Source organism: Sardina pilchardus, chromosome 4 (assembly GCF_963854185.1).
Source record: "Sardina pilchardus chromosome 4, fSarPil1.1, whole genome shotgun sequence".
Lineage (NCBI taxonomy): Eukaryota > Metazoa > Chordata > Actinopteri > Clupeiformes > Clupeidae > Sardina > Sardina pilchardus.
Genome location: NC_084997.1, coordinates 40508306 through 40524648, shown reverse-complemented (window position 1 = coordinate 40524648; position 16343 = coordinate 40508306). Strand labels below are relative to the sequence as shown.

Below are 16343 nucleotides of genomic sequence, written 5' to 3'. Positions count from 1 at the left end.
GTGTACCGTAACTCCTGTGTGTGTGTAGCGAGGTTGCTCCTCTGATGTGTGTGTGTGTGTGTCTGTTAGTGTGTGTGTGTGTGTGTGTACCGTAACTCCTGTGTGTGTGTAGTGAGGTTGTTCCTCTGGTGTGTGTGTGTGTGTGTGTGTGTGTGTGTTAGTGTGTGTACCGTAACTCCTGTGTGTGTGTAGCGAGGTTGTTCCTCTGGTGTGTGTGTGTGTGTGTGTGTGTGTGTGTGTGTACCGTAACTCCTGTGTGTGTGTAGCGAGGTTGCTCCTCTGGTGTGCGAGCTCCTTCGTCTCCATTCTGAAGCGCTCGATCTCCAGCTCCAGCTGCACAAGACGATCACGCATCACCTCACACACACCTGTCACACACACACACACACACACACACACACATACATTAGTGTTCACGCATCACCTCACACACACCTGCCACACACACACACACACTTTAGTGTTCACGCATCACCTCACACACACCTGCCATACACACACACACACACACTTTAGTGTTCACGCATCACCTCACACACACCTGCCACACATACACACACTTCTCCACTTCACTGCATCATAGAAAGACACACTTCTTACAGACAACATCCACTCACACACACACCCACACACGCACACTCACTCACACTAGTGTGCTTGTATGGTTTAGACTATTTTAAAGCAGGTCTACAGACTAGTGTGCTCTTATGGTTTAGACTATTTTAAAGCAGGACTACAGACTAGTGTGCTTGTATGGTTTAGACTATTTTATTTTAAAGCAGGACTACAGACTAGTGTGCTTGTATGGTTTAGACTATTTTAAAGCAGGACTACAGACTAGGCACAACGGTGGAAACTGGGAATTGAACTAGGGATGCACCGATCCGATATTTGGTTCGGATATCGGCCCCGATTTGAACAAAATAGCTGGATTGGGGATCGGAAAAAATGAGCAGATCCATGGGCCGATCCGAATTTAATTTAGTTTAAAAAAAAAGGCTGAGCCATGACGCTCAACCAGCCATTTAGCGCCGCTGTAGCAGCAGCTCACTGCCGCGGGTTAGAGTGTGCCTCACCTCACTGTGTACTCTGAGTGACTGCTGCGGGTTAGAGTGTGCCTCACCTCACTGTGTACGCTGAGTGTTTAAATTCACGGATGGGATAAATACAGATACCAAATTTATGTCATAGGATCAAAAGAATATCTATACTAACCACCATTTGTCACTGATTAATACATCTTCATGCTTTTTGTTGCATTTAGGCAACACGTTTAATGTGTAACAGTCAACACAAAATAGGCTACTCAAACTGAACACATTGTCATTACCAGTTCTTGGTATCAAGACATGCAAATGTTCAAATAGGCTGTTAAAAACTTCTCATTTATTAGTTAAAACGTACAACTTCAAGTACCGTTTACCACCATTCAAACTCTGTGTGAACTAATTCATTTATCGTGAGGAAACTGAGGGACTGTACCACTATGAGTAAATAGAGGGGTTTCGCGGGTGACACCATTTTGGCAGGGGTGTTTCAATGTATGTCACTAATATGGGATTTTCATCTGCAAAATTGTTTTGATGGGAGAAAATTATGCATTTGTTGAGTTTCATGTCAGCTAGTTAGATGTATTATTTAGTAATCTGTGAACTTGAATTTTAATGCTGTTCCAAGTTGCTGCTGGTGCACAACTGTTAATTTTTAATACTAGTAATATAATCAATAATGATGATGATGATAATAATAACTAGAAAATGTAATTCCATGGAAGGAATTAAGAGTCATTGCATGAGAAAACCAGGCAGAGGTGGGAAGATGGGGGTCGGCCAAATCGGCTCATACTTTGTATATGTGATAAGTATGTGGAACTATGAACAGCCATATACTTAAAACCCTCCAGCTGTTTTTTGTTATGGAGTTCTGGGACCCCTCTCAGAGACCCTCAAAAATCCAACAATTCATGGCTGAAAATGACTGAAATGGCCATTTCTACCCTGATTATCCTGATAAAGATATGAACATAAGCTTTATATTTCCATAGAGCCTAGGTAGCATAGTTTTAAAGACCGAAAGGTGCATCGAGGGGTTATCTACACCACTGAAAGCAGAATTTTCCTCCCTCTAAATTTCGGTCATTTTTAAGAAGCATTATCTCGTATTCGCAGTGGCTTTGGTGGATGGTTTTACTGTTGCTGGAGAAAGGAACATCTACTGATTCAAAAACAATTGTCGTCTAATTGGGCCACACATAATGTGTGCCGTGCCAGGAGGGTCTTTAGCAGGATTTTTTGTGTTTTGGCCTATGATAAACCATATTCAGATCGCCATCACATGGCCATACCATGGCATTACATCACAAACAGATGTAATGCCAGATGTAATGCCAGATGTTTGCGATGTAATGGCATGGTATGGCCACTCGGTGGCAATCTGAATAGTCTAGTTTCAAATGTATGACAACCAAGAACAACAATGCATGCAGAGGTCTGCACTCTTTGAGTGCTTTTCTAGTTAATTAAAGCTTTCTTTAACAATTTGTCATACAGTGACACAAAAATTGACCATAAATTACCCTATAGTGAGATATTATTACCTGGTTTATTATACTCCAAAACCCGAAAAACCCCCGTAAAGACCCTCCTGGCACGGCGCACATTATGTGTGGCCCAATTAGACGACAATTGTTTTTGAATCAGAAGATGTTCCTCTGTCCAGCAACAGTAAAACCATCCACCAAAGCCACTGCGAATGTGAGATAATGCCTCCTAAAAATGACCAATTTTAGAGGGATGAAAATTCTGCTTTCAGTGGTGCAGATAACCCCCTAGTGCACCTTTTGGTCTTTAAAACTATTCTACCTAAGCTCTATGGAAACATAAAGCTCATGTTCATATCTTTATCAGGATAATCAGGGTAGAAATGGCAATTTCAGTCATTTTCAGCCATGAATTGTTGGATTTTTGAGGTTCTCTGAGAGGGGCCCCAGAACTCCACAACAAAAAAGAGTTCGAGGGTTTTAAGTATATGGCTGTTCATAGTTCCACATACTTATCACATATACAAAGTATGAGCCGATTTGGCAGACCCCCATCTTCCTACCTCCTGCTGGTTTTGCCTGGTTTTCTCGCGCAATGACTCTTAACATTGCATGTAAATGCAAACAGGTTGCTGTAAGCATTGTAGGCCTATTAGTTAAAAAGACAATATGACACTATAAAGGACTGAAATTAAGTTCAAACAAGAGTTGCAAGCGCTGACATTTTGTTTAGTAGCCTACTGAAGTTCACCTACAGTGCAGTTTCAATTTTCAAGTTAAATATGCACCAAAGTGCCTATTCGATCATGGGTCGCTCGTGCAAGATTCTGTCCAGTGTTCCAAACACACTATTGAATTTGTCGAAAGAAAAAGTAAAGATTGAATCAATATCTCATCAAGATTATGGCTATAGCCAAATTGTTTGTCACTTAGTTTTACGGGGAGCTTAGAGGCTATATCAACAACCTAATAGTGAGAGGGTTTGCGTAGGCTGAAATTCTCAAAATGTTATTTTGAGCTATTGAAAACATTATTGTTTTAGATTTGTATGGATGCCAGAAAATGCTGATTACGGTTTGTAAGGGTAAAGCCTAAGCCTACAAAGTGTTTCTGGAACTTTTAATTTAGTCAGACCTGTGTGATAGAAGAATATGGCAAGCTTTACACTAGCTCATATCCAGAAGAATGCATGACGGAAATACAGTGCCTATAGAAAGTCATCATACCCTTTTGAAATAGTTCCTTTTTTGTCTTACAGCCTGAAATCAAACCCCATTTTAAAAAAAATCTTTTCCAGTTTTATTTACAAATTTAGCTGTACAACATCAAAATAATGAAAAAAAAGTCAACAGTTCTGAAAATTAATAAAAATTTAAAAACTAGAATAACAGGGTTGGAAAAGTCATCATACCCCTGACTTAATACTTTGTAAAGCTTCCTTTTGCTTTCATTACAGCCATCAATCTGTTTGGATATGTCTCATTTCCGTGCAGAAATGTTAAAATTTAGTCAAATTCTGTAGGGAATGGCGATGGACTGCTCTCTTCAAGTCAATCCACTTATTTTCTATAGGATTTAAGTCAGGGCTCTGACTTTGCCACTCAAGGATATTCACCATCCTATCCTTAAGCCACTGCTTTGTTCTTTTGGCAGTATGTTTAGGATTATTGTCGTGTTGGAAGGCGAATGACCTCCCCATCCTCAGCTGTCTAGGAGAGGGACGGGAATTTTCCTCAAGAATTTTGGTGTACTTGGCAGCATCCATTTTCCCTTCTATCCTGACCAATTGCCCAGTCCCCGCTTAAGAGAAACATCCCCAAAACATAATGTTGCCCCCACCATGCTTCAAAGTAGGTATGGTGTGTTTTGGGTGTGTTTGGGTGTGTATACTGTGTTTGGTTAGCGCCTGGAGCTCAGTCCAAAAACTTCAATCTTAGTCTCCAAAAAGATCGATCTTAGTCTCATCTGACCATATAAGCTTTGTCCACATGGTAGCAGAATATTCCAGATGTGTTTTTGCACTGAACTCCAAGCGCAATGTTTGGCGAAAACCAACACAGTACACCACCCAAAACACACCATACCTAGTGTGAAGCATGGTGGGGGCAACATTATGTTGTGGGGATGTTTCTCTTCAGCGGGAACTGGGCAATTGGTCAGGATAGAAGGGAAAATGGATGCTGCCAAGTACACCCACATTCTTAAGGAAAACCTGTGTCCCTCTCCTAGACAGCTGAGGATGGGGAGGTCATTCGCCTTCCAACACGACAATAATCCTAAACATACTGCCAAAAGAACAAAGCAGTGGCTTCAGGATAGGATGGTGAATATCCTTGAGTGGCTAAGTCAGAGCCCTGACTTAAACCCTACAGAAAATATGTGGATTGACTTGAAGAGAGCAGTCCATCGCTATTACCTACAGAATTTGACAAAATTTTAACATTTCTGTACGGAAAATTAAGTCAGGGGTATGATGACTTTTCCAACCCTGTTATTCTAGTTTATCATTTTTTATTAATTTTCAGAACTGTTGACTTTTTTTTCATTATTTTGATGTTGTACAGCTAAATTTGTTAATAAAACTGGAAAAGATTTTTTTTCAAATGGGGTTTGATTTCAGGCTGTAAGACAAAAAAAGTAACTATTTCAAAAGGGTATCATGACTTTCTATAGGCACTGTAAGTGGACTAGCCTACTGTGGATAACTTAGATCATAAGGTAAGAATTCGTTGTCCTTTTGTTTAGCTGTGTTCGTTATAGAGCTATAGGCTAGCCTACGTGGCTGTGATCATGTAAAAGCTTGACAAACGCCCGTGAGACTACGTTTGTTGGTATCGCTGGAGAATTGGCAAGATTGCATTCTGTGCTACAAATTACAATCAAGGTTAACTGGCTGCAAGCTTTGTGGCTTTAAAGATTGATATAATGTGTTGGATTTAGACTGCAATGGAGGCGCGGCACTGTAGCCTACCCCAACAGGATAACGAATTCGATTCCGGACCGTAAAATAGAGGGTAGTGTGGATTAGTGCGGTCCATCGTGTAGCCTGTGTGATAGATAGCCTACGATTTCCTATGGTTGCAATGCCACCTAGACGTTCAGGTTTCACGGCAGTGGTGGACTGTATTTCAGCGTCAGATTGCTTCTAGTGTTGTAGCCTAATGTTTTCACAGATGTAAGCTATTAGAAATGAGCTTGTAGCCTACTGTAGAAACGACAGAAGAATGCTTAAACGTGCAACTGGCGTGCTTATCAGGTTGGACTTAATTAAAACGTGAGCCGGGCAATCTGTTTGATTGTCGTTAGCTAAATACAGTAGGCTATCACGTTACCCAGAGCTAACCGGTTAGCCCCTAGGACAAGCCGATGACATTCAGGTTTAGCGCATGGTAGGCATACTTCAACGTTAGACCAAAGATCCTTGATTACTCACAGCTGAGCACTGACGTAACAATTAATCTTTGCCGCCAACGCGTCTCAACGTTAACTCTATGGGAATTTTAAAATCTTTTATCGTAAATATCTCTACAAGTATGAAGTTCACAAATGTGAAAAATACAATGGACAAATCTCTGTTACAAGACCTTTGTAGGAGAGTTGGAATGACGTCAAACGGTTCAGTGGTTTTAGTGTTATTATTGGTCGGAAGAAGAATAATTATCCCGAAAATATGAAGAACAGTGATAACAGTACATTGCATTGACATGCAATGTAATAATAATAATACATTACCATTATATCTATGTGTTATTTTGTTTGCTTTTTTCTTAGGAAAGTGATGTTTAGTTAGGGAAAAAATGTTTAAGACAAGCCTGATGCCTGTGTATCGGATCGGTATCGGATATCGACCGATACGCAGAGCCCAGGCATCGGTATCGGTATCGAGACTGAAAAAGTCGGATCGGTGCATCCCTAAATTGAACCCACAATTTTACAGGCTAAGGCATACTAGCCCAGCTCCTAAGCCACTACTCTACAACCACACACACACACACACAATGGCATGCTAGCCCAGCTCCTTAGCTACCACACACACACATGCTAACACTGTACTCACACACACGCTCTGACACTGTACTCACACACACACACACACACACACGCTAACACTGTACTCTCACACGCACTGAACGAGAAGAAAACACTGTACACACACACACACACACACAGATGCTCACCTTCACTCTCCTGTTTCCTGATTGGCTGAGGGCTGTTTTGAGTGACGTGTGAGGGGTGTGGTTTTGGCTGCAGGGCAGGAAACAGCTTGGCGACCAGCTGGGAAGTGTGCGAGTGTGTGTGTGAGTGTATGTGTGAGAGAGTGTGTGTGCGAGCCTCTTTCTGATCGTCTTCCGACGAAACCCACTCCACGCCTGTTGTCGTGGCAACCTTCCTCCGCAGTGTCTTCTGTGGCTGAAGTGCATCCTGGGAAATATCTGCCCAAGTGTCATCATCATCAAACTCCACCTCCACCCCGTCACTTAAAGCTGCCGACTCCTCTCCTTGTCCCGCCCCTTCTGGCTCCTGATAGGTGCATCTATCATAAGGGGGTGTGGTCACGGGCAGGCAATGGCTGTTGGGGGCCACCCGAGTAATCTCGTCATCCTCCTCTTCCTCCTCCTCCTCTTCATCATGCATCTGTTCATCACCACTAGGGCCGTCATCCTCCCCACCCTCCTCCCGCTCAGCTCCGCCCGTGTCTGCACCTCTAGGGAGTGTGTGTGGCGTGTGTGTGTATCCAGCGTTGGAGGGTGAGTCAGTGGTGTGTGTGTTGACGGCGCTGTGTGTGTGTGTGTTGACGGCGCTGTGTGTGTGTGCTTTGATGGGTGTGGAGGAGAGGCGGCGTGTGTGTGTGTGCAGGATGGAGGAGGAGCCAGAGGTGATTGACAGCTCCTCAGCCGCCACCTCCAGCAGCTCAAACTCGCCTAGCTCCGCCCACTCCCGCTGACGCTCGCGCTGCCACACCTCAAACGACGTCTCCATGGCAACGGCAGCACCGCAGGGAGACCGCTTGGATGTGTGTGACGCCTGTGCGTGTGTGTCTGTGTGTGTGTGTGAGGGCTGTGCGTGTGTGTCTGTGCGTGTGTGTGAGGGCAGGGTGGGTGTGTGTGTGGCCTGTGTATGTGTGTGTGAGGGCTGTGTATGTGTGTGTGAGGGCAGGGTGGGTGTGTGTGATGGCTGTGTATGTGTGTGTGAGGCCAGGGAGGCGGTCTTGCGCTGGAAAGTTCTAGCAGCAGTGCTGCCGGGTCTGGGCTTAGTTGCTCTGTCCCGGTCCCGGTCCTGGTGCTGGTGCTGGTGCTGGTGCTGGTGGTGTGTGTTCTGGAGTGTGTGCTGGCTGTGCCCTCGTGTGCTGGGTTCCAGGGGTCTGGGACGGGTCTGTCTCGGCTCGTTCCGTTGGGGTTCCCTCTGCCTGGCCAGCGGTTCTCTGCGGTTCTGTGTGGTGGGTTTTGATGAGGTTCTGTGGAACCTGGACAGGCCTTCTCCCTTACGCAGGAACGAGCGCTTAGGGCCCGGCACACTCTGGTCCAGCACGGGGGCCTGCAGAGAAACAGCAGAGCTCACCATCACACGCGCACGCACGCACGCACGCACGCACGCACACACCACAGGGTCCAGTGGGGTGTCCTACGAAGCTCGATTAGTGGCCTAGCGAGGTATATTGCGCTCAAAACCAGGGAATGCTGTCATACGAAAGTGGATTTGTTTTAGCGTCGCTGTATCACCATGGTATCTTATGCTCGCAACCAAACCTGGTCGGGAGCAGGTTATGCTCAAATCGTGAAAAATCACTGCCCTCTGACTAATCCTACTGACTACTGACCAATCAATTATCTTGAAAAACGAAGTCAGGTGCAGGTGCAGCCCCGCCTCTTCAAATATTTTGAAACTAGTATTTTTGAAAAGGTGCTTTTAACTATGTTGCGCGTGTTAATATGTCACTACTATGGACGTGCATACCATATAATATCTGATGACCATCGATTTTTTGATGTTATAGGTTAGACGTTAAAAAAGACCCCTCTAGGGGGGCGCTGTGGCGCTGTGGCGCAGCAGGCTACAGCGCCCGACCGCCCGTACCATTTACGGGTCCGAGTGCCCATGGGGACCCAGGTTCGAATCCGGCCTGCGGTCATATCCCATTCCCACCACATCTCTCTCTCCCACTTGTTTCCTGGCTACCTCTTCACTGTCCTATAATAAAGGCAAAAAGGCCAAAAAAATATACTTAAAAAAAAAAAGAAAAGACCACTGTAGATTTCGCTACCGCTCATAAATGTGGAAGTAATCGTTTTTTTTAACCTTGGCTGTCTTGTGCATCTCCACGTTTCATGATTGGCTTAAGTCACCGAAACCCCGAGAACGCGCACAGATCTGAGCTGAAAGCCTAGTTTGACAAATGTATCACATACCTGCTATCGTAGGATCACTTAACTTAATCTCACCATGACCACCATATTTACCATTTTACCATTATTACACATGTTAAACTGTGCCCTGTAATGTTGAGTGAAGTGTTCACGTTGTGTTAAACTGTGCCCTGTAATGTTGAGTGAAGTGTTCACGTTATGTTAAACTGTGCCCTGTAATGTGGTATGAAGTGTTCACGTTATGTTAAACTGTGCCCTGTAATGTTGAGTGAAGTGTTCACGTTGTGTTAAACCCTGTAATGTTGAGTGAAGTGTTCACGTTATGTTAAACTGTGCCCTGTAATGTTGAGTGAAGTGTTCACGTTGTGTTAAACTGTGCCCTGTAATGTTGAGTGAAGTGTTCACGTTATGTTAAACTGTGCCCTGTAATGTTGAGTGAAGTGTTCACGTTATGTTAAACTGTGCCCTGTAATGTTGAGTGAAGTGTTCACGTTATGTTAAACTGTGCCCTGTAATGTTGAGTGAAGTGTTCACGTTGTGTTAAACTGTGCCCTGTAATGTTGAGTGAAGTGTTCACGTTATGTTAAACTGTGCCCTGTAATGTGGTATGAAGTGTTCACGTTATGTTAAACTGTGCCCTGTAATGTGTTCACGTTGTGTTAAACCCTGTAATGTTGAGTGAAGTGTTCACGTTGTGTTAAACCCTGTAATGTTGAGTGAAGTGTTCACGTTATGTTAAACCCTGTAATGTTGAGTGAAGTGTTCACGTTATGTTAAACTGTGCCCTGTAATGTTGAGTGAAGTGTTCACGTTGTGTTAAACTGTGCCCTGTAATGTTGAGTGAAGTGTTTATGTAAGGGATAACAGCCGACGAGGTGACCGGTTCGATGGAAATAATGGCTAGGTGGAGGTCTAGAACTCCGGCGACGTGCGAAGCACGGAGACGGAGTTACCTCCGCCGTGCCATTATTTCCATCGAACCGGTCGACCTCGAAGGCCGTTATCCCGCTTATCTCCCGTTTGTATTCATAACCTGTATATTTAGAACATAGTTTTATTCCACCGTTGCGTCCGTTAACATCGCTAAAGCTGTCTTGACTGTGGTACTACTTTCCGCCACATTATCAACTTTCTACTTGCAGGACAAAACTGCCGTTACTAGTTCTAAATGGATGGTTGCTATGGCCAAAAGCCAGTCGTTAGTTCTAAATGGCTGGTTGCTACGGCCAAAAGCCAGTCGTTAGTTCTATCTCTCTCGTTGTCAAGCGGGCATTTCCCAGGATTCTGATTAACTTTAACTTTGAAAGATCGCTACTTTTATAGCCTACATGGCATCCAACTAGCTACAATCTACCTCCGTCATATGCTACAATGTTACTATGGTTCTGCACGTCTGTATTTCAGCTTGGATGCAACGTGACAGTTCATTTAAACTTCGCAACGAGTTTGGCGAATTAATATTCAAGTGTGATACGGGAACTACTTCGAAGGTAGCAGGTTATACGAAGTTAATGGCCACCCCATCAGCCAATCAGAGAAGAGAATTCCATTGTTGAGGGAGATAAGTTATGTTAAACTGTGCCCTGTAATGTTGAGTGAAGTGTTCACGTTGTGTTAAACTGTGCACTGTAAAAGGGTAATCACACTGCCATTTTTACCTATAGGCAAAATACAGCTTTATTGTTTAAATCTGTGTGGGAGTTTAATTTTAAATGCATTCCCCCATTGCATCCCTAGTGTGCCTGTGTGTGTGCCTGTGTGTGTGCCTGTGTGTGTGCCTGTGTGTGTGTGTGTGCCTGTGTGTGTGCGTGTGTGTGAGTGAGTGAGTGAGTGAGTGAGTGAGTGAGTGAGTGAGTGAGTGAGTGAGAGTGTGTGTGTATGTGTGTGTGTGTGTGTGTGTGTGTGTGTGTGTGTGTACAGACCTTTCCCTTCTGTCTCTCCTGCTCCATCTTCAGCTCTTCTTCCAGAAGTTCCTCAAATGTGTGAACTCTCCGTCCTACACCAGGCCTAATGGGCCTACACACACACACACACACACACACACATTTACAGAGCTCAGTACTACACCAGGCATAATGGGCCTACACACACGCGCACGCGCACACGCACACACACACATTTATAGAGCTCAGTCCTACACCAGGCATAATGGGCCTACACACACATACACACACACTTATAGAGCTTGCAGTCCTTGATCAGCCACAATGGGCTTACACACTCGCATATTGTACACACATATGCACATACACAGGAATTTACAGGAGTTAACTGGGACTTTTGGGTAATTCATACAAGCTGTTTCCTATACAAAAATAAATGAACATTTTGTTTTATAATAAGCATTTTCCGCTTAGCTTAGCATATAAACTTAGTTAGCATGCCCAGGGTTAGGGTTAGAGTTAGGTTAGCATAGAAACTTAGCTAGCATGCCCAGGACCCCAGAACATGGCAAAGCAAAATGTGTTACTGTTGATGATGCGTAAAGTAACTGTCCAGTGTTGATGATGCATAAAGTAACTGTCCAGTGTTGATGATGCGTAGTGTACCTGTCCAGTGTTGATGATGCATAAAGTAACTGTCCAGTGTTGATGATGCATAGTGTAACTGTCCAGTGTTGATGATGCGTAGTGTACCTGTCCAGTGTTGATGATGCGTAGTGTACCTGTCCAGGGTTGATGATGCATAAAGTAACTGTCCAGTGTTGATGATGCATAGTGTAACTGTCCAGTGTTGATGATGCGTAGTGTACCTGTCCAGTGTTGATGATGCGTAGTGTACCTGTCCAGGGTTGATGATGCATAGGCTGTGTCTGAATCATACACGCCATGCTGCCTGGGCGTGCGGTTCGGATGTGGTGTGTGGGTTCGCCTGGGAGGGGGGGGGCATTGTGGGTGGGTGGATGTTGCGTGCGTGGTGGGTGGGTGGATGTTTGCATGCGTGGTGGACGATGTGCGGGATTCTCTTTTCGGGTTTAACTGGGTAACCTATTCCGATGCACCTGTCCCCACAAAAGAGGTGTAAAAGCGTTTTGTAAACCCCCTATAGTATAATCATTTATATCACCATTGATATACTTATTAATACCAACCATCATGACTTACAGTAATACTAACACACTTTATTTCTCTTCCCTTTCCCCTATACCTCACCTGTGAGGTAAACCATTACCAGCCATCAACCATCTCTGTGCCTGTCCCTCATCACACCTGAAGTCACATCCCTCTGACTGCCCTACCATCGCCATTGCCATCGCCTTCCCTATGACTGCCCTACCATCGCCTGCTGTGGTTACCTGCCCGAATCCTTGGCCCACGCATCCTAGCGACCCATCACTTTCCGAAATAACTAATGGATTACTAATGGACAATTTATTCACTACACTGGACTATGTGAACACTGGACTTTCATTGTCATTGTAACTTTCAAACTACAAATGACTTTACTGTAACTGACCCCAGGCAGATGGGTTGGGCCCTTGAGTCGTGGATCTGTCTGAGGTTTCTTCCTATATGTATCTTCAATTCTAGGGAGTTTTTCCTTGCCCCTGTTACTCATGGGCTCTCTTTGAATGTTTATGGGCGTATTCACACCAGGAAGGTCCGTTAGTTCACTTATTTGGTCCGGACCAATTTTTTTTTCTTTTTTAGTGCGGTTCGCTTTCACACCGTGATTAATTGCAACCGGACCAGAATTTATAAACAAAAGCACATGTGCTAAGGTCGTTCAACCATTGGCTGGTAAACGTGTAGGTGGGGTGAAGAATAGGAAGCCAAAGTCAAAGTTGGCCCACGTAAATACTATGTTTGCGTACTGTACTCGTTATTATCCTAGCAATATAGTTTATACAGTTACAGCTTTGCAGAAGTGCTTGAGCGTCAAGACAGTTTGATGCAAGTTTAACAATATCATGCTCGTAATTTTGCAACGACAAAGACGTGCAACAAAACAGCTGAGAAGAGCTCTCATGTGTGTCCAACATGCTAACAGCAGGCCTACGGAAGACGGAACGGGTAGGAGATGCAAAATCAAATTAATGTTGGCAAAAAAGCGTTAGCAGACTGCTGCTTACAGCTGTTGTGCGTCACGGAGCTATCCTACATTTCCCATAATGCGCAAAAACTACGGGAGCTCGTCAAATCCAAAAAAAGGTAGATTTCTGTAACTGGGTCGGTCTGCTTTCACACCATAAACGAACCGCACCAGGGTTCGATAGGAACCGCTCCGAGACCACCTCCTCAGCTGGGTCTCGGTCCGCTTGTTTGGTCCGCACTAGAGTTCGAGTGATTGTATTCACACCAGTCAAAAAGGTCCGAACCAAGCAAGAAACGAACTTGAGTTCGTTTTAATCGAACTAAACAAGGCAGGTGTGAATACCCCCTAACACTCTGTAAAGCGCCATGAGACATGTGTAATGTTTTGGCGCTCTATAAATGAAATTAAATTGAAATTAAATTGAAATTAAAGCCAAACCGAAGTATCCTCGGGTCTTTATGTGGTCGGATAAAGTCCAGAATTAATTTAATCGAGTCAGTACCTTTCCGGAAATGTTGCAGCTGCAGCTGACACCTTTAAGGGAACATTTCAGCAACACTTCAGCAACATTTCCGGAAATTAATTAAATTCGATTAAATTCACTCTGGACTCTCTATCCAACCACATAAAGACCTGGGGATACTTCGGTTTGGCTTTAGGGACCCTCTACTCACTACCACGTAAGTGTAATGTTGTTTGGAACAGTAGAAGAGGTATAAAAATAGCGTTTTGTAGCGGCGAAAGAACATGCCCGGTTCACTTCCAGGCTAACCAGTTTTGGTTAAAAACGGTAAAATCGAACTTTCTCAAAACACATCCGAATGACATGCCTACGTCACATGTGTACACGTCCCCTGAGCCTGCGCAGGAGAACAGTTGAAATTTGCTTCACTCGTCTCTGCTGACGTCTACGTGATGACTGTCCACAACTCTTACCGTTTATGGTAGTGTGCCTGTCCTGTGTTGATGACGCGTCACATCCCTGCTGAAAAAACCAGCCTGACCAGCTAAAGGTGGTTTGCTGGTTGACCAGCTTGTTAACCAGCTTATTTGACCACCCTTTGATGGTTAACCAGCTAGACCAGCAAAACTCTCGCGAAAACACACCTTCAGCTGGTTTACCCAGCTTATGATGGTAATTCAACTGGTTTTGATTGTCGTACCACCTTAAGCTGGTCATTTTAGTTGGTGTTGCTGGTCTACATTGCTGGTTTTTACTGGCCACGCCAGCTTATGTTGGTCATTCTAGAAAACCAGCTTGACCATCTTTGTCAAGCTGGACAGGCTGGTCACCAGCATGACCATCTTAAACCAGCTGTATCCCAAACGACAGGCTGGTCACACCAGCACGACCAGCTTCCTCAGATGGTCACGCCAGCATGTCTAGCTGGTGGCCTAACCAGCTTCACCAGCAAAGACCAGCAATAAGAACTGTGTTTTGGGCAAAGACCAGCTAAAACCAGCTAAAACCAGCTACCAGCCTAAGCTGGTTTCTTGCTGGTTTTTTCAGCAGGGATGCCTGTCCTGTGTTGATGATGCGTTACCTGTCCTGTGTTGATGATGCGTTACCTGTCCTGTGTTGATGACGCGTCACATGCCTGTTCTGTGTTGATGACGCGTCACATGCCTGTCCTGTGTTGATGACGCGTCACATGCCTGTCCTGTGTTGATGATGCGTTACCTGTCCTGTGTTGATGACGCGTCACATGCCTGTCCTGTGTTGATGACGCGTCACATGCCTGTCCTGTGTTGATAACGCGTCACATGCCTGTCCTGTGTTGATGACGCGTCACATGCCTGTCCTGTGTTGATGACGCGTCACATGCCTGTCCTGTGTTGATGACGCGTCACATGCCTGTCCTGTGTTGATAACGCGTCACATGCCTGTCCTGTGTTGATAACGCGTCACATGCCTGTCCTGTGTTGATGACGCATCACATGCCTGTCCTGTGTTGATGATGCGTTACCTGTCCTGTGTTGATGATGCGTTACCTGTCCTGTGTTGATAACGCGTCACATGCCTGTCCTGTGTTGATAACGCGTCACATGCCTGTCCTGTGTTGATGATGCGTTATCTGTCCTGTGTTGATGATGCGTTACCTGTCCTGTGTTGATGACGCGTCACATGCCTGTCCTGTGTTGATAACGCGTCACATGCCTGTCCTGTGTTGATAACGCGTCACATGCCTGTCCTGTGTTGATGACGCGTCACATGCCTGTCCTGTGTTGATGATGCGTTACCTGTCCTGTGTTGATAACGCGTCACATGCCTGTCCTGTGTTGATAACGCGTCACATGCCTGTCCTTTGTTGATGATGCGTTACCTGTCCTGTGTTGATAACGCGTCACATGCCTGTCCTGTGTTGATGACGCGTCACATGCCTGTCCTGTGTTGATGACGCGTCACATGCCTGTCCTGTGTTGATGATGCGTTACCTGTCCTGTGTTGATGACGCGTCACATGCCTGTCCTGTGTTGATGATGCGTTACCTGTCCTGTGTTGATAACGCGTCACATGCCTGTCCTGTGTTGATGATGCGTTGATGGCACGGTTTTTGAAAAATGCTCCGAACCGTGCGGTTCGCATGTCACGGTTCGGAGTGTGTGTTCGTCGTACAGTCCTATGGTTCAGCCTAGTTATGGCATACGCAATTGATTCCCATATGTGACGATGTGTTTCCCTTACGTGCGAGAGTAGGAGTATGGAGTTTTGAGTGCTGTGCGCGAGGTTTTAGAAATGGCAAGTGCGAGAGATCATCCCTAGCGTGGTCAAACTGATGCACCTGACGCTGCTCGAGTGGAAGCATAAAGTTCTTCCGCAACTGTAGACTATGCGTGCAACTTTACCAAACAGTAGAAGTAAACTCATTCTCCTGGGCCCGCTCTCGTGCACGCTCAATGGACACCCGCCCTCGACATGCACATTAATCCAAATAAAACATTCACAATCGTGAACGCAATGACGCACAGAAGACGATTAGCTAAATTACTGTTAAATACAGTTAGCATCATTAGAAGGCTATGCTGCAGACATCTGATAAAAACTCTTGCATTCAAATTGACTGACCATCTCAATACCAATGTTTTCAACTCCAAGGCTTAAAAGGGCCTGTCCCAAGGAGAAAAAGTATTAGCTTACCTTGAAACTAAAACACATGTGGGAAAACTGAACAGTCCAACCAGTAGAGTATGATGAGCTTAGCCTGCTACTTTGTTTACAATATTTTGAGGCTTCAGCCAGACAGCTGAATTTAAGAGGTGAAGTTAAGATGAATAGTAGGCTATAATCTGCATAAAGTTTGCTGTTATGAATATCAGACATGTCAGTATATAGAATGTATAAATAATTACATAACGTGTGTGTGTTTCAAATAAAGACAAGCTTTACATCTTGTTAAAAAATC

At 44.7% G+C, this 16343-nt stretch overlaps 1 protein-coding gene across 2 annotated transcripts in view; it reads right to left on the bottom strand.

Annotated features, from left to right (window-relative positions):
- cenpj (centromere protein J) overlaps positions 1 to 16343 on the bottom strand; it is a 55385-nt gene that overhangs the window by 18793 nt on the left and 20249 nt on the right. For both annotated transcript variants that reach the window (XM_062535508.1, XM_062535509.1), the window contains exons 6-8: positions 10827 to 10920; positions 6718 to 8074; positions 245 to 368 (exon numbers count right to left, since the gene is read on the bottom strand). In XM_062535508.1, the coding sequence (XP_062391492.1) occupies positions 245 to 368; positions 6718 to 8074; positions 10827 to 10920 (1575 nt within the window). The remainder of the gene's footprint in view (positions 1 to 244; positions 369 to 6717; positions 8075 to 10826; positions 10921 to 16343) is intronic.